Consider the following 27,787-nt stretch of genomic DNA (forward strand, 5'->3'; position numbering starts at 1 on the left):
GCTATCAGGGAATTATTGGCCGATAAGCGTGATAAGCCCCAGTCCGCACACACTGTTCCCCACTACCACTGCCAAAAACCCCTACATAAAGTGGCTACAACTGGGATAGGGCCCGTCCTGACACATTAGCCTACTCAACAAAATCGTTAGACCAAAGTCAATGAACACAATCGTTAAGCGTTACTCTAGGCAACAAAATTTTATCGCCCCCAAGTGGGTGGGGATTTCGGAAGGGCCCACTACAAGTTGAGAGGGGGAGGGGGCTTGGGGACAAAGCGTGACAATGTTTGTCGTCAAGTGTCGCAGACTCATCGCTGATAATTGTTACGATTATCCACGCCCACGCCATCATCATCGTTCGACATCATTATCACGAAACGCCCAGTTCCACTTGGAATTTAGTGTGGGCTTGTTGGGGGCCAATCCATTCGACCTGTTCCTTACACTCATGATTTAATTATGTTCCCTCTTCGATTGTGAAGTGGAGCTCAAATCACGACAAAGCTACTTTTTTGTGGTATAAAAACGCTGAGGAGACAAAAATGAGAAAAAAGGCATTACTTTACTTTTTCTGTAAAAAGAATGAGGATGGAAAATTCCTTTGTAATATTTCCTTCATCCAAATGAAATGGTTTCAATTTTAATCCCATCATTATTGACAGCTGATTATTCATATTTACCATTAATTATAAACCCTTTCATAGTTGTTTAACAATATAATTTACATGCATTGAATTTGATTTTAAATACTTACATTGATTTTGATTTTAAACACTATTCTAAATGATTCAAGTGAAATGAGCTGTCAATTATGACCTTTTGCAACTAGGCTTTTCCATATTTGTAAGTTGCTCGTATTTAAATGAAATCTGATTTTATTATGGCGGCATTAAATGTACTGTTAACACTGTAATTAAATCTACCAAATCCTGTGATACAAAAACAAGTGATTATAAATAAATTTGTTTTTCTGTTTGTAACTTACGTATAATATTCTCACCCTTGGAAAATTATTTGGATTAATTTTGAAATTAATCTTTATTTGAATTCTGGCACTGAATATAAATAAGCAAAGCCAAATGATTATTTTCATTGAACTCAATTAAAGTTCTGGTTGCAAATGGAAAAAATTATGACAAAGCTTGAATTATTATTATGACTTTAGTTGAAATTGAATGGTTAGTACTTTTAAATTGTTTTTAAAACTCATTATAAGAAATTAATGTGCCTATCGGAAACTTTCAATTAAAAGTAAATTAAAGCCAGATTTGTTTATTAAAATACACATTTGCAGATTATGATGACAAAAGAATGCATTAAAATTGAAAACCATAAATGAATTTGCCTAACGGCTGCAAATGCTTTTCAATGACTTTGAAAGATAGACATCGGTAATATATTTTTAAAAATAAAATTAATAATTAATAAGTTTAAATTAATTGTTTGTAAGCCAAAGCAAATAACGAAAATAATTACTGAAAGTTATATTTAAATTAGCAGTGATTAATAATATACACAATTTTCATTTGCGTATTGCAATTTTTTATGCATTTTTAATTAAATTCCCATACAGACGAGTATGAGGATGAGTAACATTGGAGACACCCGCAATCATCCACAGCTCATCCCACCATATAGTCGCCCATAACATTACCATCGGCCATTCCACATTAGCCACGCTTCATTCCTCTGCACATTTCATTGGTCAATTGACTGTGAAAACCTGTGAAAACAAAACACAAAAGTGGCAGGGACAGCAGAAGGACCTAGGTCCTGGCCAACAGGCCATGGAAAATTACTAATGCATTTCTAAGGGGTTTTTCATCAACTAAAGTCCCCAGCAGCAGCTGCTAACTGGATGTTACCTGTAACCTGTAACCTGACTCTCGCTGCCATTCTTTAAGGCAAATATCATTAGCATTATGATGCCACTCCGCCCGTCGGCCACGTCGCACCCAGAGCCCTCCAGCTGGGTCCCCGTACCCGATTCCATTTCCATGCGGAATCCTCGTTGCCGTGGGCCATCATCAGCCAGTTCCACATGCACACTTACACAAACCGCTCTGAGGGGCCACTCCTTCACACATCCTGCGGACATATTAAACAAGCGGTGATTCACCGACTTTCCTATATCCTTTAAAGTGCCCTCTTAGAGCAGAACCGTTTATTTGGATTTAAGGTATGAGAAATTATAGAAATTATAGTAAGTCAAAATTGGATAAACAAATAAATAAATCCTTTGGATATAGTTATATTATTTTAATAAATTTACCAAAAGAAAAAGAACAGAAATCATACGCTTTTTCCCTGATTTTAAACCAAAATAAAAAGTGTAATTAAGTCCTGAATAATAACCGTAAGAATGCAAATGTTATTCAAAAGTTTTTCAAGCACCACGGATAATATAAGCCTCAAAGTTGCCGACTTGTTTACTCCTAGCTTTTTCAGTGGCAAAGATAAGTAGCACGAGTAACAACAAATGAACAACAACGCGGACAGGAAAACATACGCACGTTGAGTGAGAAAAATCATGTGCGCAAATACAGAGCAGATTGCGAAATCTATTGCCCGCTTGTAGGCGCAAATGTTGCACGATGCGCGGCGTGCACAGTGGGAAAAAATTTATTTGTTAACTCAACAATGTTCAGTCGTTATAATGTAAAGTAAAGCTAAAAAATATCAAAGATTTAGACTGAAAAAATGCCAAAAAATTACCGAAATTTAGAATGTCATACATCGTTAAGCTCGTAATGAAATTCCTAACCCATTGGCATTCAAACCAGAACATTTTTATTTTGAAACATTTTTCGCAAAAAATTATGATTTAACCCATTATGAAAAACGTAAAAATTGGTCAAAATATTAATTGTAGTTCATTAGCCTGAAAGTGAAAGGAATCGATATATTTGGTTATTAGCTTCACAAAACAGAGTAAATTTTTGATTTGGAATCCTTTTTAGACAAGTCACACCAAAAAATCAGTACAGAAAAAAAACAATTTTTAGTACAAATTGGAATTGTTATTTTAAAAGCAAAAAAATCAGTATTTTTATTAACAATTGAGCTTGTACTTAATTTTATTTAACGTTTTTATTAAAGTTTTTAGTTTTATCTTTATAATCTCCAAGATCAAGTTGCACACTGTGCAGGGAAAACTTGTGTGTGGGTGGGCGGTGTGTGCTTGTGTCAGTTGGTTGCCTGTGTAAGTGTTGCAATCGAGTTTGCCTAGTGCAACTTTTTTGCTATTCCATATTACTTGAAAAGCAGGCGATGCGAGCGATAAATATATACAGCATATTTCCATTTGCAGGATTGCATAAGCTAGGGCCACCTGGCCATATTTCAGCATGGTTGGCGGTGGCTGTGGTGGAGTTAGTGGTTGCCACTCGTACTGGCTGAGCCTCTACCTTTAGCACACGCATGGAAAACTCAGCCAGGCCTGGGTATTATTTTATTCAATTTTTGTCAATTTGTTGCTTGGATACCGGCTAAGATCCAGGCAGACAGCTTGAGTGGGAGTAAACCATTCAATCAGCAAGATTCTTCACCTCTTCCCAAAAACCCCCCTGACTCTCCCTCGGTAAAAATGAACTGCATACATTTGGGCCCGAACACTGTTTACTTTGGACCGGGCCAAAAGCCAGTCGGCCCGGGAAAATTGTTATGAAATTCTCAGCTCACTGCAATTTTTCTGCCTATCTCAATCTGTGTAAAGTGGCCTGGTTGTTTGACAAGTTGTTGGGGCTGTTAGTCGTGTTTTTGGTGCTGTCGCATTGTTGCTACCCGATTGTGCTTCTGGTCTAAGCCATTGATTGCATTGAGCTTGGGCCTCGTTGATTTTCGACTTTTTCCGTCCAACCAGCTGCAGCCAACTGAAGTTTTTAAGTCCTTTTTGAAAATGTTTTAAGACCACTCTAACTCTGTGTTCTTTTTGTGTGTGCGCCTGTAGATGAGGACATAATCTGACTGATGTTGACTGAATGGATAGGCATTTTCGTAGGCCTCCTGCATTATCCGGACGCACAAGACACAACAAGCATATTTTGTCTGCTCTAAAATGAAAGTTGAGCGAGCACTACAAATATCCTGCATAGTCAACTTGGCCTCGATCTGCCTGAGCCCCATATATCCGATATTAAGTACTTGTAATTGCTATTTGGGCAGACGGATTGCGAGCATGATGGAATGCCAAGCATCAAAGTTTATTGCATTGACATTTAATAATACCTAGGGAGAGCATTGCCTAAGGACTGGGTTGAAATGATGGCATTTTAACATGGGATTTATAAAATCAAAGCTCTGATATTGCCAAATGTTCACCTAAATCAGCAGATTTGTACTAATTGCTTCCACTTTTGTGTTTTATGCTTAAAAATATAATGTTCGTAACTGTTTTGGTATAATGCTAGTAATTAGAACTATATATTTAATCCATTTGACATAAAGTATAAAATATATTTTAATATAATCTAAGATTTGTTAAATAATAAGAAAAGTAAAATCTATTTTTCGAGTAAGTTGGCCTATAATTTGGTAAATAGTATTTAAACAAAAATAATTTGTTACATAAACATAAAATAGTATAAATATTTATATTTTATGCGTATTTTTACAAATCCTAGTGAAACACATTTTGGCCGAAAATACCGAATTTATTTAGCCCCACTTTAATGGCTGCATTCTCCCATAGACACCTGTACAACACCTGCAAAACATTATTACCCCCCGGCGGCGGTGCTGAACTATTTTATTTATTCTCCCCTCAGATGCTTTGTTTCGAAAAGGGCGTTATTTTAATCAGCGCTTTGCGAAACTCGCATAGTAGACACACCTGCTCCTGCTGCGACCTTTGCCCTTGCTGTTGCAATTGCCGCTGCCCGGGAGCATAAAACCTGTGGGGTGGCAGAGGGTGGGGGTGTGGGAAAATGGAGGGGTGGGTGGTGCGTTACATAGTTTGCAAATAAATTAGAATTTGCTACAGCCAGCGGCAAGCAAATTAGAAACCGCTTGAACTGCACGAGGCGAAATGTGCGTGTTATAACTGCCAAGCACACAGATACTCGGCTACACAGATACTAGCACGCACACGGGAGTACACAGCCAAAAATGAATCGAACTGCCGGCAGCTAAATGTGCGTGCAAAAGTAAACACGAAGGCAGCAGGCGGATGGGAGAGGGGCGGGATTGGGCGTGGAAATGGGCGGAAGTGGGTGGGAGTCGGGCGGATGTGGGGGAGACAAAAACAACAGAAACGCCCCAAAATGAAAGTCGAACTAAAGCCAGGAAAGGAATGCGCAACCTCAAGAATAGTTCTTGATCGTAAGTCTGCCTTAAAAATCACTGAGGATCTTAGGAGTTCCTAGGATTAACTTAATAATATTACAAAATTCAATTTTAACCTTTGCAAATCTAATAGTAATATATGTATTCTAAATATTAAACAATCTTACTTCTACTATATGATCCTAGACCGCTTTAATTAGCTTTTCTTTTCAAAATAAATAAGTCTTTGTGCAAAATGTTCCCGTTTCTTTAAATTTAATTTTCTTAAATAAAATAATAAAAATATGTTGCTAACAATTTTATATCCTTTTATGCTTATACATAATATCAAGTATTTAATATTCCATTGGTTTCTTATAAAATCCCCACGCCAAAAAAACTACAGAGCTTGTAATGGGTAACTCTACATCCTGGTAAACGCGCTTTTTCCCTCGTAGACTAACCGAAAACACCTTTAGCCTCTTTTTAGAGCCAGTCAACGCCTTCATCGCCCTTTTGGGCCGGAGAACCCACCACATGCATTTCAATTAACGGCCACCGAAAGCACTCCGCCGGCAAAAACACGTGCTGGCCACGCCCACGCAACAGTCGCGGAGGAGTGTCCGCCCATCGAAGGTGGCTCCTAGCCACATATCCTCATTGTTTATGCTGCGGGGACTGCACTTTATCAAAGCGCCAGGCCGGGCCAAAGCTAAAAACAAACTGCGGTCACCAGCGCCATTTTGACTTACCACCCGCCATCTTGTCTGATACCCTGTAGGTATGGTATATTAAGAGTAAAACAGAAATTGTACCGGAATAAGCAACTATAGACGGAGATTACATAATCCTATTGTTTATCTAATTGGTTCTTGGAACCCTTTCCTTGTTTAATTTGATCATGTTTCACACCCAATTAAATTTTTTTTAATAATATTTTATTTTAATTTAAGGATTTAATTGTTGTGCTTTAAGTCCTTGATTAATTTTACCAAGTTGTGTTCCATGGGAGGAAATGCTATTATTTGGCTTTAAAATTATAAAATTTTTCAAATTCTTTATAAGCCAATTCTATAACCCCGTTTTTTTCGTCTGCGACTTATCTAATACTCTTCCCAGACTTGTCGAGTGTCTGATTTTGCTGCACTTCCTGTTTTGCAACTGTGGGAAAAAAGCTTTTCAGCTGGCACGCGCACGCACTTCCGGTTCTTGTTGTCCGTTACCTGCAAGTCGGTCAACGGACCAAGTTCCTTTGGCCCAAGGCTGTTTGGGGAGCTGTTCGTGGGTCGGATGGAGCTCATACATACACACATTTGTATGTAAAGACCGCCAGCTATCGCCGCCCCCGGTTGTATATTTTTGTTATCCATCGGAGGACAATTTTGCCAGCTGCATATGCAAACAATTACCGCAAAATAAAAGGTAAACAAAATTACTTCCGAGCAATTTCGCGTGCAGAAGCATGACGCACCCCCAGGAACCCTACTGTTCCCCCAGTTCCGAACCTCCCATTTAAGGACTCCACCGCCACTCATCCCTAATGCATGTGTCTATATGGCAAATTATAACTTTTGCTTGTTTGCCAAAGAATCCGCGGTGGAGCGATGAAGGGACGCTGGAAAAAATTGAATTCCTGGAAAAAATTAACGAGTGAACAGCAAAAAAAGGGTGTAAATCCTTTTTATAAAGTTTGCAACTATGATAATATTTTATCGGTAGCCAAATGGAAGTGGAGAGTAGAAAAACAAAAGCTGCAGGTTGCTTTATTTAAAATGTAAGCTTGTTTATAGTAGTTTTAAAGGTTCTAAGCTGAAGGAAAGTCAGGATTTAAGAGTAACTTAGTAGTAGCTAAGTAGTAACTTACTGTTAAGATGTTAAACCCTTTTAAAAGTGGTGCATACTTTAAAATATCGAATGGAAGTTACTATTTTGACATGGCTATAGATAAAAATATTTATTCAATTTAAAAACGAATTAATTAACAATGCTAGTCCATTGACCTGCATTTAAATCATCTTTTTTATAATCAAGGAAATCCTTAAACTAAAATCCAACACTATTCAATAACTACCCACCATTGAGTTAATGGTTTAAAAGTGGCCAATCCTGCAATATTATGCCCCGTGCTTGATTGCAAGGGTCTCATTTGGCTTGGCAATAAGTTTGATAGCATTGAAACAGTTCCGAGCAATTAATTTATCCACTTAACACGCAAACTTAAAGTGTAAATATTGGTTTCTTTTGCTCTGGTTTATGCCACTCCTTCTCTTTCTCCCTTTCTGACTTTCTCTATCCCCAATATTACTCCACTTATTCATCCCCCTCGCCGCAACCGCAAAGTATGCAATTATTATGTGAAAAGAAATCGAGTGGAGAAAGCAGTTGGAGATGGAGTAACTCGATTATAATTTCAATGGACGCCGCAATCGACTTTAAAAAGCAGTTGAAAGTTTCAACCTTTTTTTTTTTATTCTCTCGCACTTTTAATGATTTTTGTTGTAGCCGTTGGTTTTTGGGGTCTTTAATTGGCCCACACTCGACGGGATTCCTCAGATGCAGCTCACAGTTGGGCGCCATTATTATTTCCCTTGCATTTACCTCCAGTCAGCCCTTTTTTCCCCTTTTCCACTTTTTCCCTTTTTCGGGGCCAGGCCAATAAAATGTCTGAGTTTTGTCTCCTCCTCCTCCTTCAACGTCTGGCCCCCTGTGCATTTGGGTTTATCGGCTCCGGGCTTTCGCCCCAAGGCGTGAATGGGTTGAAAGGCAGCTGTAGAATTGCGGGTAGGATTTCGGGAGACTTAGGGGGCAAAACGGAGGAAACCGCTTATCAGGCAAATTTCTCGCCTTGTGTTGGCGCGTATTATTGAGAAATTAAGCGCACAGCGTGTGCATTCCACACACAACACGTAGCTAAAGGGGTCCTTTTGGTATTTTCCGGCCACCGCAAAGCGGAAGTTCCAAGCTTCGCTATTATAACCAGAAAGCATCATCAGGTGGGGCTTGACAAAAGTTGGGGCAAACTTTAAAGATAAAACCGGAGAATGGGAGCGAGTTAGGCAAGTATTATCCTTATATATGCTGGAATGTGTTGGTTATGAGGGGCTTTCTCCGGTTGGATAAAACTGCAATGGCTTAGAACTCTAAATAGGAATGGAAAATTCTATAAAACCACTCAACAGGGATAAAGATTTTCTAAATAATCTGGAAATAAATAAATTTACAAAAATCACTTTACGCAACATAATAATCTCTAGGCTACTCTTGCTCATCCTTATTACATATCTTGCAAATTGTTATGTATTTAAATGCTAAGCTGGCATCTAATAAATTTCATACTGTATATTTTCTTTAAATTTCCTAAATCAGCTTCGGAATTACTATTCAAATCGATTAGTTCAAATTGCAATCAACTGAAAAGGACTTCTTTGTGCATTTTAAAGCCTACTTGCGGGCGACCACCATTAAATCGGCGCACACACACACACACACAAGTCCGCACCCACACGGTGACAAGGCAAATAAGTCACTGGCACTTAACGAGCGACGCCGCCGAAGGACTTGTATCGGTGGGCGAGGTCCTAACAGGCTCTACAAACATAATCACAGGCTAAGCAATGGCTGGGTGGACGGGGAGGAGGAGCAGGACGAACAAGGACGAGTGCAACTCGAAGCGCATCCAGCCCAAAAGTATGCAACAATTTATGCATGTTTACAAAGGCAATTTCTGCAACACGATGAGTGGCTGCGGAGGATGGGTTGCGAGCTATATGGTCGGGTTTTGGGGCTTTTGGGTCCCTGGGAGCGGCAGGAGCAAACAAATGACCAGTGGCCACCGGCCAGGACGCGTTGCATACTTTTTTTCAGGGGGTGGGCCAGGGTTTTTGGCACACCGCAGAGCATAGACAAACATTGATCACTTACAGGAAGCCAGGGGAGTGCCAACCACCGACTGCCGACTGCCGACTGCCAGATCCTGGCCATGGCCATAAGCCAACTGGCCATTTTGTCAGCTGCGCTGAGTTGCAGCAGCCGTCGCATGTTAATATCTGCCCCGGCATCCCGGTATCCCTTTAGTCCTATATCCCGAGTCCTGAATCCTGTAGCCCGGCCTCCTGGCAGGTCGGGGGAATAGCTCTTGCCCGTGGTGCGTCTGCTGGTCAATGGATTAAAGCCAAACGTCCGCGTGGGAGACATTCAAAGCCATCGCACTGGGAGCACTCTTGTTTTCTGGCCATGGTCTGCACGGCCATCGATAAAAACTGCCGCTTGACGAATACTTTTTTCGGAAAACCCATTTTTGTCCTTGGTAAAACAGTCGTAACTTCACATATCCGAGTTTCAAAGAAGTTCCTGCACGATTCGTATATAAATATGTATGATAAGAAAGGTTCCATTATGTGAACAGAAATAACTTCAGATTTAAAATCATTTAAAACTATGTTCAAAAGTATGCAACAAAATGGTTAATCCGAATGACAACTTTTTACTCACTGCACACTTTTAGACACCTTTATAAGATCCGAAAAGATTTTAAGCCTTTCTTGATTAGATTGTAAATGGTAAACTAAAATTTTTTCGTGTGAAAATAGTTTAAGACTATAAGAATTTAATTTACCTTTAAAATTAAGTTTTAATTTAAATTAAAATGAATATTTTTGTTAGGGAAGGTAAAATATTGAAGGTCTAAACATGTAATGATTGTTTTAATGATTTTCCTTGACTTTACAGCAAGTTTAAACCAGGTTTGTGGTCATTATGTTACCTTAACTTGACACATTTCCGATTCATGACAAAGCAAATCGGCAGACAGATTTGTTTACCATGCAACGCAAATAGATCACTCAGCCAGGTGAGTCATCATCATTTGGCAATCAGCTTTAATTAGTTTGGCACCGAAAGCCAGGAACCACTTGCCCGCTCAATTCGGGCGATCTTGAACCAACAATTTCCGCTGCCAATAATATTGGCAAACATTTTGGCGCAGTGTCAATTAATTTGCCACACACTCGCTGTTCGCAGTTCGCCGTTCGCCGTTCACCGTTCGCCGCTCGCATTTCCTGCCACCGCTTTTGGCCCACTCGACAACAAAACTGGCAAAATGAAGTTGACGTTGGGTGGTTTGGGTGGTTCGGGTGGTTAGAGGATTTCGGGTGGTTGGCAGGGGCCCGCGGTGGCTGTCAGGTGTTTGGCATTCGGGTGTCGATGTCACTTGACGCCTTCTGTCGCGGCTTTCAGTCGCCGTCGCCCCTTTGAGCCCCTTCCACTGAGCCGAGCTGAGCTCTTTCCCCCTTTACCCCTTTTACCCCCCTTAGCCAGCTTGCCAAACAGCCCGGCAATTGCTATTTAGCTGATTGTGCGGTTTCGGCTTTAAACGTCTGCGATTTAGCCCTCCACCCATCTAAATGCGGATGCCCCTAGCCGACTTCTGGCGTAAAGTGCATGCACTTAATTAATTACAGCATTTTGTCTTGTCGCTTAAAGTGAATTAAATTGAGATGCCGCTGGGTTATGATGCTTTGCAAAGGGGGGAGCCAAGGATTATGAGATTAGATGCATTGAAATATTAGATAAATAAATCAGAAAATAAAAGAAATTTATTCTACCCAAACTTGGATGCCTTTGCAAATACATCAGCTGGTTTAAAGAATCGAGATGGAGTTCGATGCTCATGAAATCTCTTTAAAATGTCAAAATATAATATATATATATATATATATATATAATAAAAAATAGTTGTCTTTTTGTATGAATTCAAATTATTTTTGGTTTAAAAATATATTGTTGCATACTTTTAGACACCTATTTTTACATTTAGTAGAGATTTCAAAAGCCCAACATTATTAAAATTAATTAATTACAATCTAGAATTACGATAGTACAAAGGCGCAGTGTTAAAGTTCGCTAAAGGCTTGGCCGTAAAAATTTTACATAAAATTCAACTCAAATGCTGGCTTTAATTAATTTGGTTTCATTTTATTTCAACGCAGAATACTGCACTTTATTAAACCTGTACATTGTTTACCAAATATGCAATACATCTCTGCCTGTCAATATGCAATCGCTTCGGCAAATTTACCCAGAAAAATATGATTGTGCATGTGAACATACATTCATATACTGCGTTTATATTTATCTGTGTGTTTATTTGCCTGCCAACTGTTAACTTCATATTGCATTTTATTTATTTAATTCGATTCGTTTTCGTTTTCATTAACTTAACTCTCGCTTTGCCATCTGTCTAACCAAGAATGCTATTTTATTTGGTTATTTTGACTTTTATGCTTTACATTTTCAGGGGGCTGAAGGACGGAGGGGACTAAAAAGGACCCCGCACAGTTATGCAAATGTAATTAGTTGCATGACCGAAACCATAGAGCAATATTTATGGCACAGACTGTGCCGAGAAGTGAAAGCGGCCTCTGCTCCGGCGTAATTCCCCCCGAACTCCTCCTCCTTCTCGCCGGTCATGTGCAACTGTTGTTGCCGGACGAGAGTATCTGCGAGATACTTTTAATTTTTTACGATTTTTGTGGGCAAGAGAGCTTTATGTTACCCTTTTTTCCAGTTACCCACCACCACCCCATTTTTTTTGTGTGCCGTTTAGAATATTTCTCTTGTCTGCCCTCCTTGTTTTTGTTAATTTTTTATGGTCCCCGGGTTCTGGGTTCTGGGTTTTCGGAGGGATTCGGTTTTATGGCGGAAATGGCAACGCTTGCCACAAAATAAAACAAAAGATATTTGCAGTGCGGTGTGCGACGATAAAGTAGACTAGGTCGAAATAAAGATAAAATAGGCGAACGTTTTGGCTGCCCCAACATTCCTCTTGTAATTGCTGTGCAGCTGAAAATCTGGAAAAAAATAGAGGAGTGTTTAAATATTCGCCCTGCACTTTTGCCTCGCCTTAAAAGAAAGCTCTTTAAAAAAAATGGGAAAAGGCGAGCGGGTGGGTGGGTTGAATCGAGGTAAAAGGAAAACAGTTGGAAAGGAAAGCAGCTGAAAACTTTTGCCAGCCATTTGCCGGTGAAAATTGAGATTTATGAGTGCACTAGGTGGGATAGAGATAGAGAAAGGGAACAGGAACGGGACGCACACAAAGCCGGGCTGCATCTATTTTGCCGAGTTTGTTTTTGCCAAGTTGGAACTTGGCATATTTCTCCATTACGAACGGCGCTAGCAAATTGATTTGATTTGATTCGATTTTGAAGTCGATAAGGCCGCTCTTCCTGGCTGCATTACGAACCCCTTGGTTTCCTTTCCTATCCTTTCACCTTGCATCATCATCCACCGACTTGAAGGGAACGCCAAGGTAGGGGAATTCGTAACTTCTGCTGCCTTCGAGCAGTTGTACTGCACATAGCTCCCCATCCAGGGCCCCTTTTTCAGCCTCCCAGTTGATTGGCAGACACAAAGTGAAGGAGTGGGTCCGAGTGAAAGATGGGGATAAGCCAACAGACAAACGATTATGTAAATATCTGGCATCTGGCCGACGAGAGTGGCTGGTGGAGATCTTTTCTTTCCAGGCATGTGCAGATTGCTTTTATTAATTAAAAACGCTGTCCACTTCTTTGAAAACAGCAAGGCGTATACCGCCATCCCTCGGAAATATAAATTAAAATTTAAATCGATCAAAGGTCTTAAGATGATGTAATTTAAGCAGCAAATGTCAATTTATAAACTATTCTTTGGAATATAAAAACCACAAAAAAAAAATCAGAGAAAAACATTATATTATATGACCTTTAATTATTTAAACAAATACAAAAGAAACTATTGTATGTAATTGATTGTATAATAATAAATTTGGATCTTAAAAAAATCTTTGAATTGAAAATATCGCCTCTTTCTCGTTCTAATGATTTTAATTCGCTCAATAATGAAAGGTTTTTAAGTACCTATTATAATAAATTACTTGAATTACAAGAATATTCAAATAACATTCACTAATGATGTAAGACATGTGATATATATGTTTTATTCCGATTTTGACATGGCAAACGAACAATACCTGTCCGTTTCATGCGTAATGTGTGATGCAATTAAATTTGCATTTGAATAAGCTTTGCTTTTAATGTTCACTTTATATGAATTATCGCACACATATCACTTAACTCAAACATCCTTGTTACTTTATACATTTTAATTTGCCAAATTTGTTTTAGCACCTATCCCTGTCGCACCTCAGTTACCGACCCTCTCGCTCTCTCTCCCGCAAAAACCAACAGTGTGCCGTAGCTAAATACTAAAATGCGTTGCATACTTTTGTGCGGCCAACGAAAAATAGGCGCCAGACCACAAAATTGCTGGGCACACACACGCCACACACACACACACCCCAAGCAGTAACATCAACACCAACAAACATCTGCAAAACCAAAAAACCCTGGGCGGCAAAATAAATGGGCCGGATAGGAGTTAAGGGGGTGCCGCGGCTCGCGATAATTATGTATGAAGCAATTATTTCGCGTGTCCAGCAACAACAACAAAAACAACGGGCAGACATGGTGGCAATAACTGTTTTGTTTTCATGTTTAAGGGTATTTGAGTATGCGTACAGTCGAGTTACAATTGAGGGAACAAAATTACAAATAACAAAATAAATCAATGGTTTTTTTAAATCCCCAATAATGGTGTCTAAAAGTATGCAATAAATAAATATTTGTAAACTCTAAAAATATTGTTGCATACTGTTCAACACCTAAAAATATTTAATAATGTGTTCATTATTTTACAATCTGCAATAGAGGTGTCACAAAGTATGCAGTGAATAAATATTTATAAATTTAAAAAATAGTATTGCATACTTTTAAACACTTTTAGAAGAAATTCCGAAATATTTGTGATTTCCGTTCAATCCTTTCGATATTCAAGTTTTAGACGTTTGACTGTGCAAATGGTATGACTGCGTTCGTGTGTGGTTGTTGCTGCCGCTACGTGAGACCCACACAAATTGAAACCGACGAGACTGGCAACAATTTCGCTCCTGCCGCTGAGTTCACTAACAACAATAGCAACAAGAACGGCGAATACTGGTTAAATGCCTGACTGACGTCTATAATTATAAAGTGGACAACGGGGCTGCAGAAACAATAACAGCGTCGGTGGCGGGGGTTTCAAAAGAACAACAATTTGTGCAACATTTAAGCACGTGGGCCGCGTCCTTCGCTTATCCAATCCATTTGCTCACCCACACTCTCCAATCTCCAGCGTTCCGAAAAAAAATAAGTGGAAAATATATATAATTAAGTCGCCGGCTCGAAAGTATGCAGCACAAAAATACCCAAATGCGGGCGTGTGTGTGTATTTGTTTGCTCGTATTTCCCCTTTTTTATAAATTGGTTTTTTGTGTTTGGCCCTCTTTTCAACTTTTAATTTCTCCAAAGGATTTTCGGCAGCTGAAAAAAACCACCAAGGACAGTAAATCAGATTTTATTGGAATGGAATTTATGGATAAACTGCCCTCTGTTAAATCTTTAATTTAAAAATGATTTATTTTGAAAATAAATTGAATTTATATTAATTTGTGTTACATTGAAAGAGGAATTCACTTCGCTTTAAATTGTAAAGTGAGTATTTTTTGTTTGGCTTAAAAGGGGATTTAAACTTTTATTTTGCAAACTTTTGATTACATTTTTCAATTGTAATTATAGTCAGCTGATCGACAGTAATTTGTATTTAATACCCTTTGGAATGTCTATGAGTCCATTGAAATACATTTACGAGCCATTCCAGACGTTTACTTCCAGCCAGACATTTCCGAGGAGGTCCTTCTGCCTTCTGCAGGACCTTCTCCTGGCTGGCAACCGTTTAAATATGTAATGGTGCTGTTGGTCAGCTGGCAGGGATCAGGGATCCCTTTGCTGCTTCCCAGGGTCGAAGGTGAAAACACAGGACCCACTCTAACACACAGACTAATTAAGCTATTTATTAGGTTTGAGGTTAAGTTCAACAGCAGTTAGTTGCAGTCATTTGGTGGTCAGATCCCAGTTTCCTATTCCATTGGGGGTTGGCCATGTCAGAATCTCAAAGTGGGGAAGGTTCTGAAAAAACTGCAACGCGCTTTTGGCTTATAACTTTAACTTTGTTTGCTGTCCTTTGTGCGGAGCTTGGAGTCCTGCCCTCTGCGGTTGGCATAAACCACTGCCACAGCCACCCCCAAAACCCAATCCCAATACCAATCCCAATGCCAATCCCAATTCCACCCGCAAGCCCTTCAACGCTTCATGCACTTCATTAAAGCCACATAAATCAAGTCAAGCGGACCGAGAGAGGGAAAACATAACAACAGCAAGCCATTCATTGACAGGAAAGGTTGATTTTTCCTCTGACGTGCCTTTTTCTGGTTAGTTGCCGGGATTTTGCGGAGGTGTTGATAACCGCAAGGTAGTGCAAATTCAACCGGAAAATTTCACATGCAGGTGATGCAATTAAATGATATTGCCATTTCACTTAAATCGACTGGTCGAGGTTCATCTTGGAAATCTCAGACGGTTAAAATAGCATTTTTCCTTCATAACTGCTTTTAATGCAGCTCGTTTAAATATTTCTGTTAAATTAGACAGGCCCTTTAATTAATTTAATTTAATATTCCAAGCAGCATATGTTTGGACTTATATCTTTTGCGAAATCCCAAATGTCATTCGAATATCTTCAAAAAGAAATGCGAAAATCGTCAACAAAAAAAAATTAAAAATAAATGTGCATGTTTCACCATTGTTGACCATGTTAATATTTTTTTTGTTCGTCTTTTCTTACAATGAACAGTGTCTAGCACTGAGCCACACATAAAACCAATGTAGATAGGTACACTGGAAAAGTGGGAATAGTATTTTGTGGCAAATTAATCTTAATAAATACCAATCTCTAAAATTCCTGCGAAAATAAAAAAATATTTTTTTTTAATGAGAAAAAATAAACGAATTGTATATTAAGCTCAAGAGATGTAATTTAAATTCAATGGCACCTCCCCTTTTTTCAGTCTTCTGATTTCGCATGTAAATCTTTTCGCATTAATCCTCAGCCTTAACAGTTGTTCATCTTCTTGTTGTTGCTGCCTGGACTCACATAATGAAAAAGAGCAGAATCCTCGTGTTAAGGCAGGCCTATCCGTGCACATATGTATACACATAGTATATGTAGGCTCGAACGTGCGGACCCGCCCCGCATTTTTCCGCAGACGACCATGGAAAAATAAAATTTAATATTAATGCACTTAACACATTTTTCACTTACGCTGTAAAATTTATACATTCGCCCAACGTGATACAGTTTTTGTCACTTTTTTTAAGCTCTCACACTTTTGGTGCACATAATTGCAAATTGATTTTTTTAATGATAATGTTGGGTAGTTCTCCACTTTTTGTACCAGGTAATCGGAGGGTATTTTCGACCTAATTAAATTTGTTAATCAAAAAACTTTCTTTTAAAACTGTTAATTAAGGGACAGAAAATTTACTAAAATAAGATTTACAATTTCCATGAAAAACTTCCTAGCATAGTATTAAGTATAAACCAAAGTTTCCGATCTTACAGCATACTTTTAAACACCCATTCAAGAGATTTCAAACCACAAGTGATTTATGCAGCACGCCTGATAAGCTCTTCATGAAATTGGGTACATTATAGTCGGAAAACTGGACGCCTTTATTATATCCCGCTTTTGCTGTTCGTGTTGTAGCTGTGCTCATTAAGGTCTTTTGGGCAAGTGATTAACACAAGCTGTTGCATACCCCCGGGCGCAGGTTGAGAACACCAACCCGACGCAGGACAACAGCCACAATAAAAAAATTAAGTGTTGCCTGCCTTTAGGCTAACCCATTTTGGGTGTTGGTGCATGAAATCCCGGGCCACATTTACATGAAAAAGACAATTGCCAAATGAGTGAGCGAAAGTAGGAAAAAATACTGAATTCTGGGTGCGAAACGACAAATAGTTGGGCAACAGAAATAACAAATAGCCTTTAGCTAAGAGTATGATGATGTGCACTTATTTACAGATCTTTGCGAAGTAAATCTATATGTTTTTTGGCACGTATTTCAGCAAATATGTTTCAAAAAGGTGATATCACAGAAATCACTACGCTTTTGAATTAATTTATGAAGGTGTATAAATTTATGCAGTGAAATAAAGCCTTATAATAAAACGTTGCTTACTTTTAGATTTCAGCCGCATTTTCTGATACTCAGATCTTAACAGCTTAAAAGGAGCATTATTCAAATTCAATAGATAGACTAGCTAGTTTGTGAAAAAAAGGATTGTAAACATAAACTTTCCAGCTGTATTTCAAAATCTGCAAACTAAAACAAATACCTGTGGCCACACCGCCAAAAAAAACCACTTCACGCCTTCATGGAAAACCATGAAAAAACGTTTAAAGAACATAATCCCAAAAAAAGAGCGATTCGAACTAAAACCTGAGCTGCAACACGAAGGCTGGGCTTCCACTTTCAATTAAGACCGATATGTACTTACACTTCATCGCCTCAAATCACATTTGATGCGAGTTTAGTTTACTTTATTTTCCGCTCTTTTCCCTTGACTGTGTTCTCGAACAGAGGACTTTTCGCATTATTACCGCAAAAACGAAAATAACAACTACAATCCCGAAGCACTTAAGTCCCCATGTAATTACAGGCATGAAGAGCGGAGGAGAGCTTTCAATACAGTCTCCTATTCATTGGGCTCATATTTGCCATCGGATTTTTATTGTTGTGCTCTCCATCTGCTGCGGTCCTGCCATATCCTTTTCTGTTCTCTGGTCTCTTCTTATTGCAAATATTTGGGCACTAAATTCAGCTGTTCCTAAAACTATCTTACCCCAAACCCCTTGCAAACTTCTTTCTTAGTCATTTTCATTGTGGTAATTGTCCAAGTTACGCACATTAATGTCCTCGGCATAAGGATATGCCGTGACTTACTCCCTGAACTTTGGCAGTCAAGGAAATAGTGGAGAGCTTAGTTAAATATATTAATGTTCTGAATATTTTGGAAAAGTTTAAGGACTGTCTATATAAATAATAAATAATGTATTTAAATTTATATTGCCAAATGTTGTCTATTTTTTTTATTTTGTCAAATTAAAACTAGTATACAATACTAAATTTAATGGAAAAATGGCACTGGAAACTGAAGTCCTTCGGCCGGAAATGTTGTCTAAAATATAAAGTTTATTCGTTTTCTACTCTTAAATTCTTTTTAAAAACAAGGTCGTATTAAATATAAATTATATAAATATTAAGAGCCCTCTAATAATTATTAATTTAACCGCTGCTGTCCACACAGCCTTAAATATGGCCCATCCTCCTTCCGGTGGCGCCTTGTCCCGTTGTTGTCCTGGCTGTTCGGGGCGAGTCAGCAGTCAAGTGGTTGTCTGTCTCCACTCAAGTGTCAGCAGGACTCAGGACTGTCCTCTGCTCATCACACACACTAACACTGGCACACAGACTAACACACTGGCACACACCAACACACGGGGACACAAGCTGGCAGCGCTCCAAGTGGCTGAAAAGGGAGACTTAGTTGGAGGACACTGCGTGTGCCATTTTCACTTCCACTTCCGCCCATACACACACACACACTAACACACACACAGCCGTACTACGTGCATGCATATAATACATATGCATGAGTCCTTCACAATGTTGTCTGAATGCGAGTCCTGCGTCTAATCGTAAATATTCTTAGGCCCTGTTTTGCTCCTTGATCCCTGGCCTTAGCGTTGTCCGCTCCCCCTTTACCTCCCACTTCACCCCCTCGGGTAAGTTGTGTAATTTTCCGGCTTGAAAACTTATCTCGCTTTATACTTTCCCTCTGCTCCAGATTTCTTTGTTATTGGTGTAGTTTTTGTTCCACTTTTTCTAGTCGCCCAAGTTTACGAGAGTTAGAGAGCGGCAAGAAATGGAAAAATATATAATTATTTTTATTTTATAACAAGCTATCAATAGCTATTAAGGAATAAGATATGTGTATTAAAAATATTTCATTAGTACTAAAAAACAAATACCGTAAATGAGTAATTTTTAAGAAAAAATCAAAACCATTTTTTAACACTTAAAACTTAAATTACAATTTTTTTCGTTTTCAATTTAATTGGTTACACACCAAATGATTATTTTCATTTGACCACCTTAATATTTAAAAAATGATTACTAGCTTTAAAACTTCGAGCACTCCTGCTCTATATTTATTTTATGAACATGGCCGTAAAGTATTTATCAAGAACTTAAAATTTCCTACAAGGATCCCCGCACTCGATGAAAGCTTCATTAATCCTATTTCCCTGAAATCGCACACTCAAACGGGAAATTTCCCCGAACAAGAAGTTTTCCACGAACACCTTGCGTTTCCTCTTAAATCTTTAAAGCGAAACTCTCGCACAAAACTCGCTTAAAAACTTGCACTCGAAACTTCATCTGCCGCACAAAGAGCAAACACAACACCGAAAAGAAGATCTGGCGCAGGACATGCGGGGCACTGGGTGGGTGAAGTGGGGGAAAATTTGGAAAAACCTGCGGGAGTGGGTGGTGGAATGGGAGTTTGCCGGGTGGGTGGCGGAAAAAGGCGAAACGGCCACTTGTAAGCGAACTCAAAGCGGGACAGGTCCCAGTTTCAAATATCAACGACGGATTCGGTGAGTGCTTAAGCTCATCTATCAAAATATTTGTCGTAGCTTAAGCGACGAAAAGTGTGTTAAAAAAAACTTGAAAAATATTGCCAAAGCAACAGACAAAAAAATACAATAAAGAAAAGAAACGAAAGAAACCCCAAAAGAACACGACAAAAGGCCGCGGGTGCAATTCGAAAAGGATATTAAATAAATCGGATCCAGGGCGCAAAGGGTTAATTGAAGATTTATGTTGTTAGGATATTTTAAAAAATATTTTTTTTACACTTTTATGGCGGAATAAGTTTATTAAGTGGATTTTATGTTAATTCTTTAATTCTATAAAAATAAAAATTAGACTCCATTTTTATAAATGTTTGTAAAAAAAATTTTCCCACTTAAGGATTTGGAGAAAAAAGGACGTCAGTGCTGGAAAAGTTCTGTTTGTCGCTATATTTGAACATAAATTTTAGGCGAAATACATGGTCAAAGGCAACTTTTTATCTTTCGAACCCCAAGATCACAAGGATCAAAAGTCCCTCCTTAAACCACTCCATTGATGGTATAACAGAAATCTCCTCCTAATCTTTAAAGATACTTTTTTATAAACAGATGTTTTTAAAATGCTCTTGAATTTATTCATTCTATTGATCTACAACGAAGCAGTGGTCTCATCGATCCATGGTTTGAGCTCGGCAACACTGGCATAGACTCCTGGGTATCCGGTCCGAGCGCATCTGTTGCCCCAGGACACGATTCCGACCAGCTTGCCGTCGGCCACCAGAGGACCTCCCGAGTCACCCTGGCAGGCGTCCTTCTTCTCGCCGTTGGCACAGACCATTGTTGCAGTGATCGATTCTCCGTAATTATAGGTGCTACTGCCGCAGTCCTTTTGACTCACAATATCCACCTCCACTTCCAGAAGGGTTGTTGTGGAGGAGCACCAAAGGTAGCAGGTGGTGCCCCAGCCGGAGACCACAGCCGGGGTTCCGCTGGCGGGATCAGAAGTAGCCAATTCAATAGTCCGGATCAGGGAGGTCCGGCGAACGGGAGTGCTCAGCTTGATGATGGCTACGTCATTGATCTTGGTCGTGCTGTTGTAGCCCTCGTGGAACTTGAAGGCCCTCACGGCGACCACCTCACTGCCGGAGTTCCTGGTTGTGGATCCCAGACGAACCTGCATCTCGCTGGCAGTATATTTCTGCATGCAGTGGGCGGCGGTCACAACGGTATCCGAATTAATCAAACTTCCGCCGCAGAAATGGGAGCTCGATCTCGTCTGGATGGACACTTGGTAGGGGTGCTGCTCGATTGTCGTTTCCACTCCATTGACGATCCGCCCGAAGGGGAAGTCGAGGTCCGGATGTCCTTGGACGCAGGCACTCAAGGCGACCAGCGCCACCAAACTCAAAAGCAAACGATTCATTTTCACTGAAAGGCGATCTTACGAACTTAACTCAAATGCGGTAGAGACCTGCTCTTTTATACTTCTTTACAACCTGACGCTACTTCTTTGCCTTTTGATTAGGGGTTACGCGATTACTGATTAGAGGTTACTCGGGCGAATCCCCAGTATTATCAGCGGATAGTAAATCTAGTAAGTTAAGATAGATGGGAAAATGCACAATTTATTCGCTGATATTGATCTGGGGATTTTTGGGGTAGGTACTCAAATTGTTTTGTTTAAATGGACAATGAATTAATATATTTACATAATCATTTTGAAATAATCCTAAACTAAAATTGTTCTTAACTTAGAAAAAAGCACTGTAGAAAGTGCAAGGAAAAAAAAATAAAATAAGATAAAATTATTTTTATTTAATTTAATATCAGAACTTTAGTATGTTTAGTGTGCCATCGTCCCTTCTTTTTTACCTTGTTAAGAGGTGTTTTTGCTTAATATATTTTGAATCCGGAAGTACGAAAGATTCATCCCGAAAACGAAGAATTTTTTTGTGGAACCCACAGTAAAATTATTATTAATTAATAAATTAAAAATTAAATATAAATTTGTTATCTTATCATTTCTTGATTGTCGTTTGGCCATTCTTTGAACTAAACCAATTGTGATGTATTATTTAGCTTTCGACACAGAGTGCTGAATATTTAGCAAGGGCAGCAACCACCGCAATGGTTCGGGTCATTGCTAATACTCATATTTTCAAAAAAGGTGACAATCCTATTTGGCAACCCGCTCCTTTTAAATGTTCTTTTGATTTTTAAATAAAACATTATTTGACATTAACATTTTTATAAAAACTGTTTTTGGTTGTTGATAGACTACTGTTTTTATCATTGAAAGCTTAATTTCCCTTGTATCAAGCTTCACACACCAACAAAGTAAATTCATTAAATAATTTTAATTTATAATTGCTTATGTTTATGTTGAGAAACTTGTTAATTGAGTTGTTTCAACTTCAATAAATCCACAACATTGGGGATTTTCGCAGCAATAATAATCCGAAAGCATTCGCAGTTCATCGCACATTTTATATAATAATCCCATTCATCCAAACAATTGTCTGCGCACGGAATTCCAAATTATAATTTCACATTTCTCCTCAAGTGCTCTGTCTGCGGATCCGAATTGAATTGAAATCAGGCCTCCGGGCACATATCTTTCATTAGCATTTTTAATGCCTGTTTAACCTTTGTTTTTGAACCCCATCTTTCGATTGTTTCCTGCTCAGTTTTTTATTCCCAGCCTTCAGCAGGCTGTGGGTCTTCCGTATTATTGGGGTGAGTTGTCACATTAATATTCTCTTATATGTTGTCATTTTCTTTTGAACCACACAGCCGTTAACATCTTTGGTAAGTTGAACTTGATAGATTAATTTTGTATTTTAAAAAATTGCTGGTTATTAAGTTGTTCTATTTCGTATATGACTTTCTTGATGAAAAGACTTAAAAATAACAAATATTTTACTTCTAAAAAGTTATAAACTTATTTTTACTAATTAAAGTTTTATTTTTAAATCAAATCCCAGGAACCAACATGAGTTTATCTTTGCTGCGCAAGCATCTCAACCAAATGGGGACCCTTAAGCTGCGATCGTCCTTGGGTCGTAACTACATACCCATGGCCGGTCCACCCCGATTTCCGATGAGTACTGCCCAACGTTTGATCATCGGCTGCGGATCCTTGGTCGTCATGATGATCATTCCGTATTGGTGCCTCTTTAACATGCCCCGTTGGTCGAGGATGCACTTGGGTCTTCCACCGGAGGAGGAGCAGAAGGAAGAGCCACCACCACCGGAGGCACAGGAGGAACCGGACAAGAAGGACAAGGATAAAAAGGAGAAGGACAAGAAGGAGGAGAAGAAGAAATAAATCCTGGACCCCAAACGACACGCACTCTTTTAAACGGTGACTTCAGAGAAACTCTTTTACTGGGGTTCTTACAATAACTATTTCAAATGTCCCAAAGAAAAACGTATCATCCAAGACACATTTCACTAGACATGAAGTTGCAACAGCGTGGAATAAATCATCATCACAAATCATATTAAAATTGCGAGTTAAATCATTAAACTATCGCATTTTACTCAGGCCATAAAATCATTTTAATGCTTTATTTATGGATATCAACAAAAAGGTAGCCGTTTACATTTTAGTAATATCCCAAATCATTTTTTAACCACTTTTTTATGACCATCATAAAATGTCACCCTCATCGATAGTGAAAGTGGCGAGTATTAAATCATTTTCGCCTGCTCAGGTTGCTATTCAGTTGACTTGATTTACTTTCCAGCCCACAAATATATCCGCTTTGATGTGCCTGCCCACCAATTAAGGATCCGCAGACAATAAACCAACCATTGTCCACATCCAATTAGCTGGCTCAAACACTTCGGCTTTGGGCCAAACGGAGAGCTCCTGTGGAAATGCTCCTCTGACAAAACCACAAGACCATTTTCCGCGGCTGCCTGCCACAAATCAAAAAACCAAACAAACTAAACAAACCAAAAAAAAATAAAACAAAAAACGGCGAGAAAAACCGAAAAGCCCAAACAAGCCGAGGAAACCCAAAAAGCAAAGTGCCAACTTTCATTAAAAGTATTTTTGCGCTCATTGCCAATGTGCATTCAATTGTGGACTTTGTGGGTCTTTCGGAGTCCCATGCCTAGTTTAAGCCTGCGACTTGACTTTGACCACCTCCTGTTGTCTGTGGGCCTTGTATCGCATCCAATCCTCATGATCTACAACACACCGTGACCTTCTTCGCCTTCGCTACACAGGAAACAAAACTCAAGCACAAATAATATTTAAATTTTAATTCACAGAGGAGCAACGTTTGGAGACCATATTTTTTGGAAACTTTTGGTTTGAAAATATTTTTTTTAATATTTTAACCTTATAAAGGTCAATCTAATGACCATCAGTAAATAATAGAAATTATTTTCCGTGCCGAGAGAGACTCGCCACAAGTCGAGCCGAAGGAAAATCCAGAAACGGCAAACATTCGCACAGAAAATTTGAAAAAGTAAAACCGTCGAAGGAAAGTGAATTTCTTTTTAAGCAAATCAACTTGCCACGCCCCCTTTTCAGCTCCCCCCCTCTTTAGCTAGGCCTGGAGATTCACAGATTTTTCGGTGAAATTTCATGTGCCATTAAACTGGTTCTGTCAGGCGCTGGACTGTCGATCGGATTTTCTGCTGGTTTCGGTTTTACTTTTCGGTCTGTGTTTGGGTTTTTGTTTAGGTTCGACAACTGCAACACTCCTTGTTGCAAAAAAAAATGGAAGTCATCGTTTTGTTTGAACTATCAGTTACCCATTAACATATTCTTTGACTTGGGAATTTGTTATAATTTATTTTTTGTCCTCTATTTTCCTATGCTTGGACTAAATTTGAAATTTGTTAGAAATTTGTAACGACTTATAGGTAATTTTTTATCCTACTTAATTATTTATATTTTTATGATGCCTCACAATATTTCATTTACTCAATTCCTTTAAAAATACCAACATATTTAATATCCTCTAATAACTGAATTACAGGGTATCCTGAGCTTTTCAAGCGTGTGAATGAGGTACATATACCCCCTTTGTTCCCTTTTGTCATCGCCCACATGAGGGGCCAAAAAACTTGCTTAATTTTCATTTATGCCCAGGCATTCAAGTGGCATTTCAGGCCTCCTTGGACTTTTCGTGGGCGTTGCAAGATCACCTTTTTTGGGGCAGGAGTCGGAATCGAGGGGCGACAGACACTTGCCACACGCTGCGTTGCGTCAGTTTAGTGTGTCAGAAGCCGCAAGAAGAAAGTTGCTCCGGGTACGAAATGCAGCCTCTTTGATCCGGTTTAGTGGTTCGCTACAGGTTCGTTGTTCCTTCGTTTGGATATCGGAGTGCTTTTTTACTTTCTGCCGCCACGAAAAATCGTCGTCCACTTTCGGTCGCAATTAATTATGCGGCGGGCAGCTGAAAATGAAAGTGCGCGCTCAGGTTGCAAGTCCAGATCTTGGGTTCTCACTCTCTCTTTCTCCATCGAATCCAGCGATTCGGCTGTGTGGTCGCCTCTTTTCGAAATCGCAGGAAATGTCGCCTTTTTCCCATCATTAGACCACCAGTCGACTTTATTCCCGGACACAGAGAAAATAATTTAATGATTATGAAGATTTAAAGATATAATTGACTCTAAATAAGATATACTTAAAGTGTATTTTACAAAAATAAATCTTTTCTCAATCCAATAAAAACCGTGATTTTAAGCGCTATGTATGCTATATTTCCAGTGTTCCTCGAAAAGTGAGAACGTTCTGGGGGAGATCTTCATTATCATCAAACGAGAACGCCGATCTGCAGATCCCTGTGTCCATCCACCAATGGCTTCCCATCGAAAAGATGTCGTTGTCATCGTCGAACATAGCGGCCCATAAAGAGTTTGCTTTATGCCGGCCGACCGACTCGCAGGTGGTCACTTAGTTTATGGCCGGGCAACCGCAAGATCGCACACCGATCCGAGCTGATTTGTTGTCGCCATTCCAGCGTCCAAGATTGCCGGCTAAAGCGGCTCTAAAGTGTTCTCTGAACGCTGGAACTGAAATATTAACCAGAAGGGGGTCCCAAGCAGCGATTACTCAGGCAGATCCTATATCAAGGAAAGTAAAAGATATACCAATTCGATTTGGATAGAATTATTTTAATTTATGTAGAGGAGGAGTTGAAAATATTTTAAAAATCTTTGAAATGGCTTGGTAAACTAAAAATATTTTATAAGTAATTTCAACAACTGGAACTCCCAAAGCTTATGGCCTATTAAGCCCATCGATTGACTCATCACATCGAGCCCATAACTTTTATGATCCGAATTGTGTCCGCCCACGCTTAGGTGACCATTTCCAGAAGGGAAACCTAACTCAAATTTATCGGGCTGTCAGCACGCCAACCCCTTCGGGGACTACCGATCGATTTGTTCCCATGAAAAACTCATTTCGGCTGCGCGCTAATAAAAATTAAGCGCCAGCCAATAAACGTTGTAGACAATTCTGTAAAATAAATAAGACGAAAGGCCCACACAAAATGGCAATCGATCGACGGCGGCGACGACACGATCAGCGGTTTTATTTGATCTATATTGGGAGTGAGGCGCGGAGACTGTGACCCCGACAGCCAAAAAAAAAATGGAAAAAACAATGCGATATGGAAAAACTGTGGCATGTTTTCCCAACATCAAGTTGCCTCCGAGTTGCGGATCATAAGCGTTTAGGACGAAGCCCAGTCGAAATGCTCAAAAGTGCGCAGACAGCGGGTCGCGGCGAAAAATAACTCTAGACACAAATTATATTAATGGGCTTTTGTTGTGCTCTACTGAAGATCGGGTGGCGGATCGACTCGATTGGGGGAGTGGAGTATGGCATTTTGTCTCTGCACGAATCACGTTTTAGAAATTGCATTGCACATAGGAGGCAGTCGAAATGATCAAGCCACTACTAAATGTGCCCCAGTCCGAGTTGGAGTTGTGCACTGAAAGAAAATCAAATCTTTTGAGCTTAAAAATATTTTTCGAAAGATCTGGAAAATAATTCTTATCTTAACTTAAAGAAATTTAAATATTTGGTTCACTAATTCATTTCTTTCAGTTTAAGTTGGAACTTAAAATTTTTAAAAATGTTCATATAGTTAGTAATATTTTTTCCATCTACCTACCAATTTTTTCCACCTGTACTTCTAGTATTCGGCTAGTTTCGGAATTGTAGAGACAATCTCTTTGGCTGTCAGGGGTTTTTTGCGCAAGTTCTGGATGTGAAGAGCTTTTGGGCAGGCGGTCTTAAGTGGCACTTAGTTTTAATATGCTGCCCTACCGTTTAAATGGGCCTCTCTGGCTCGCAGGCAAATCGGAGTTAGCTGAAATAATTGCATGAACACAAATTAGAGCGCGCCGCATAGGAATCGTTCTGCGATTTCGTTGATTTCGGTGATTTCAGCGATTTCCGTCGATCCTCCGCTTTCTCCGAAGGTCTCTTGTCACGTCTACTTGAGCACGGCCCCCGATTCTGCGCTCTTTCCTCTCATTCTTCCCCCGATTCTTCCCAATTATAGTTCTCCGATACCTTAAGCCCCCCGAATAATGCGTATTGTGATCATTGAAGTTGGCCCAAAGAAAATAGAAAATACTTATTACTTGCTTCTCAGCGGAGAGACATTCTTTTTGTCATTGGCCTTTTCTGGGTTAGCTGGTATGGTATTTGGCACTTGGGTCAATGTGCCACATGTGGCACATGGAAGATGATCATGAGTAATGGGTGTTCCCAAACAGGTCTCAATTACAGGTGGTTAGTGCGAATTTCCACCCTAGGATTATAGAAGAAAGTTGATTTGCATTTGCAAATTAGCTCGCATCTCTCGTTGCAATTAAGAGTACGTATTCTAGGCCCCCCATGAATATATAGCCCATTAAGATGGGCTCGAAATTCCCACATTCGAA

At 39.3% G+C, this 27,787-nt stretch overlaps 2 protein-coding genes across 3 annotated transcripts; one reads left to right on the forward strand and one right to left on the reverse strand.

Moving 5' to 3' along the window:
* Nucleotides 1–20,506: 20,506 nt before the first annotated feature.
* Nucleotides 20,507–21,287, reverse strand: LOC108055403 (trypsin-like). Its single transcript, XM_017138721.3, has one exon. It carries the CDS (start codon nt 21,285–21,287, stop codon nt 20,514–20,516), a length of 774 nt encoding a protein of 257 aa, XP_016994210.2. The 3' UTR covers nt 20,507–20,513.
* Nucleotides 21,288–22,549: 1,262 nt separating this feature from the next.
* Nucleotides 22,550–23,933, forward strand: LOC108055404 (uncharacterized). 2 transcript variants are annotated; one of them, XR_011417626.1, is made up of 3 exons: nt 22,550–22,672; nt 22,849–23,457; nt 23,543–23,933. XR_011417626.1 is itself a non-coding variant. In XM_070211685.1 (2 exons), the coding sequence occupies exon 2, from the start codon at nt 22,857–22,859 to the stop codon at nt 23,190–23,192; it is 336 nt and encodes a 111-aa protein (XP_070067786.1). In that variant the 5' UTR covers nt 22,550–22,672; nt 22,849–22,856; the 3' UTR covers nt 23,193–23,933. The 2 variants fall into 2 exon arrangements, 1 of the variants encoding a protein (XP_070067786.1); XM_070211685.1 differs by having other exon boundaries at nt 22,849–23,933.
* The last annotated feature ends 3,854 nt before the right edge of the window (nt 23,934–27,787 follow it).

Source organism: Drosophila takahashii, chromosome 2L, assembly GCF_030179915.1.
Source record: "Drosophila takahashii strain IR98-3 E-12201 chromosome 2L, DtakHiC1v2, whole genome shotgun sequence".
NCBI classification, from domain to species: Eukaryota; Metazoa; Arthropoda; class Insecta; order Diptera; family Drosophilidae; genus Drosophila; species Drosophila takahashii.

Coding starts and splice junctions, on each gene's coding strand:
- LOC108055403 (XM_017138721.3), bottom strand. CDS start 21,287: ATGAATCGTTTGCTTTTGAGTTTGGTGGCGCTGGTCGCCTTGAGTGCC.
- LOC108055404 (XM_070211685.1), top strand. CDS start 22,857: ATGAGTTTATCTTTGCTGCGCAAGCATCTCAACCAAATGGGGACCCTT.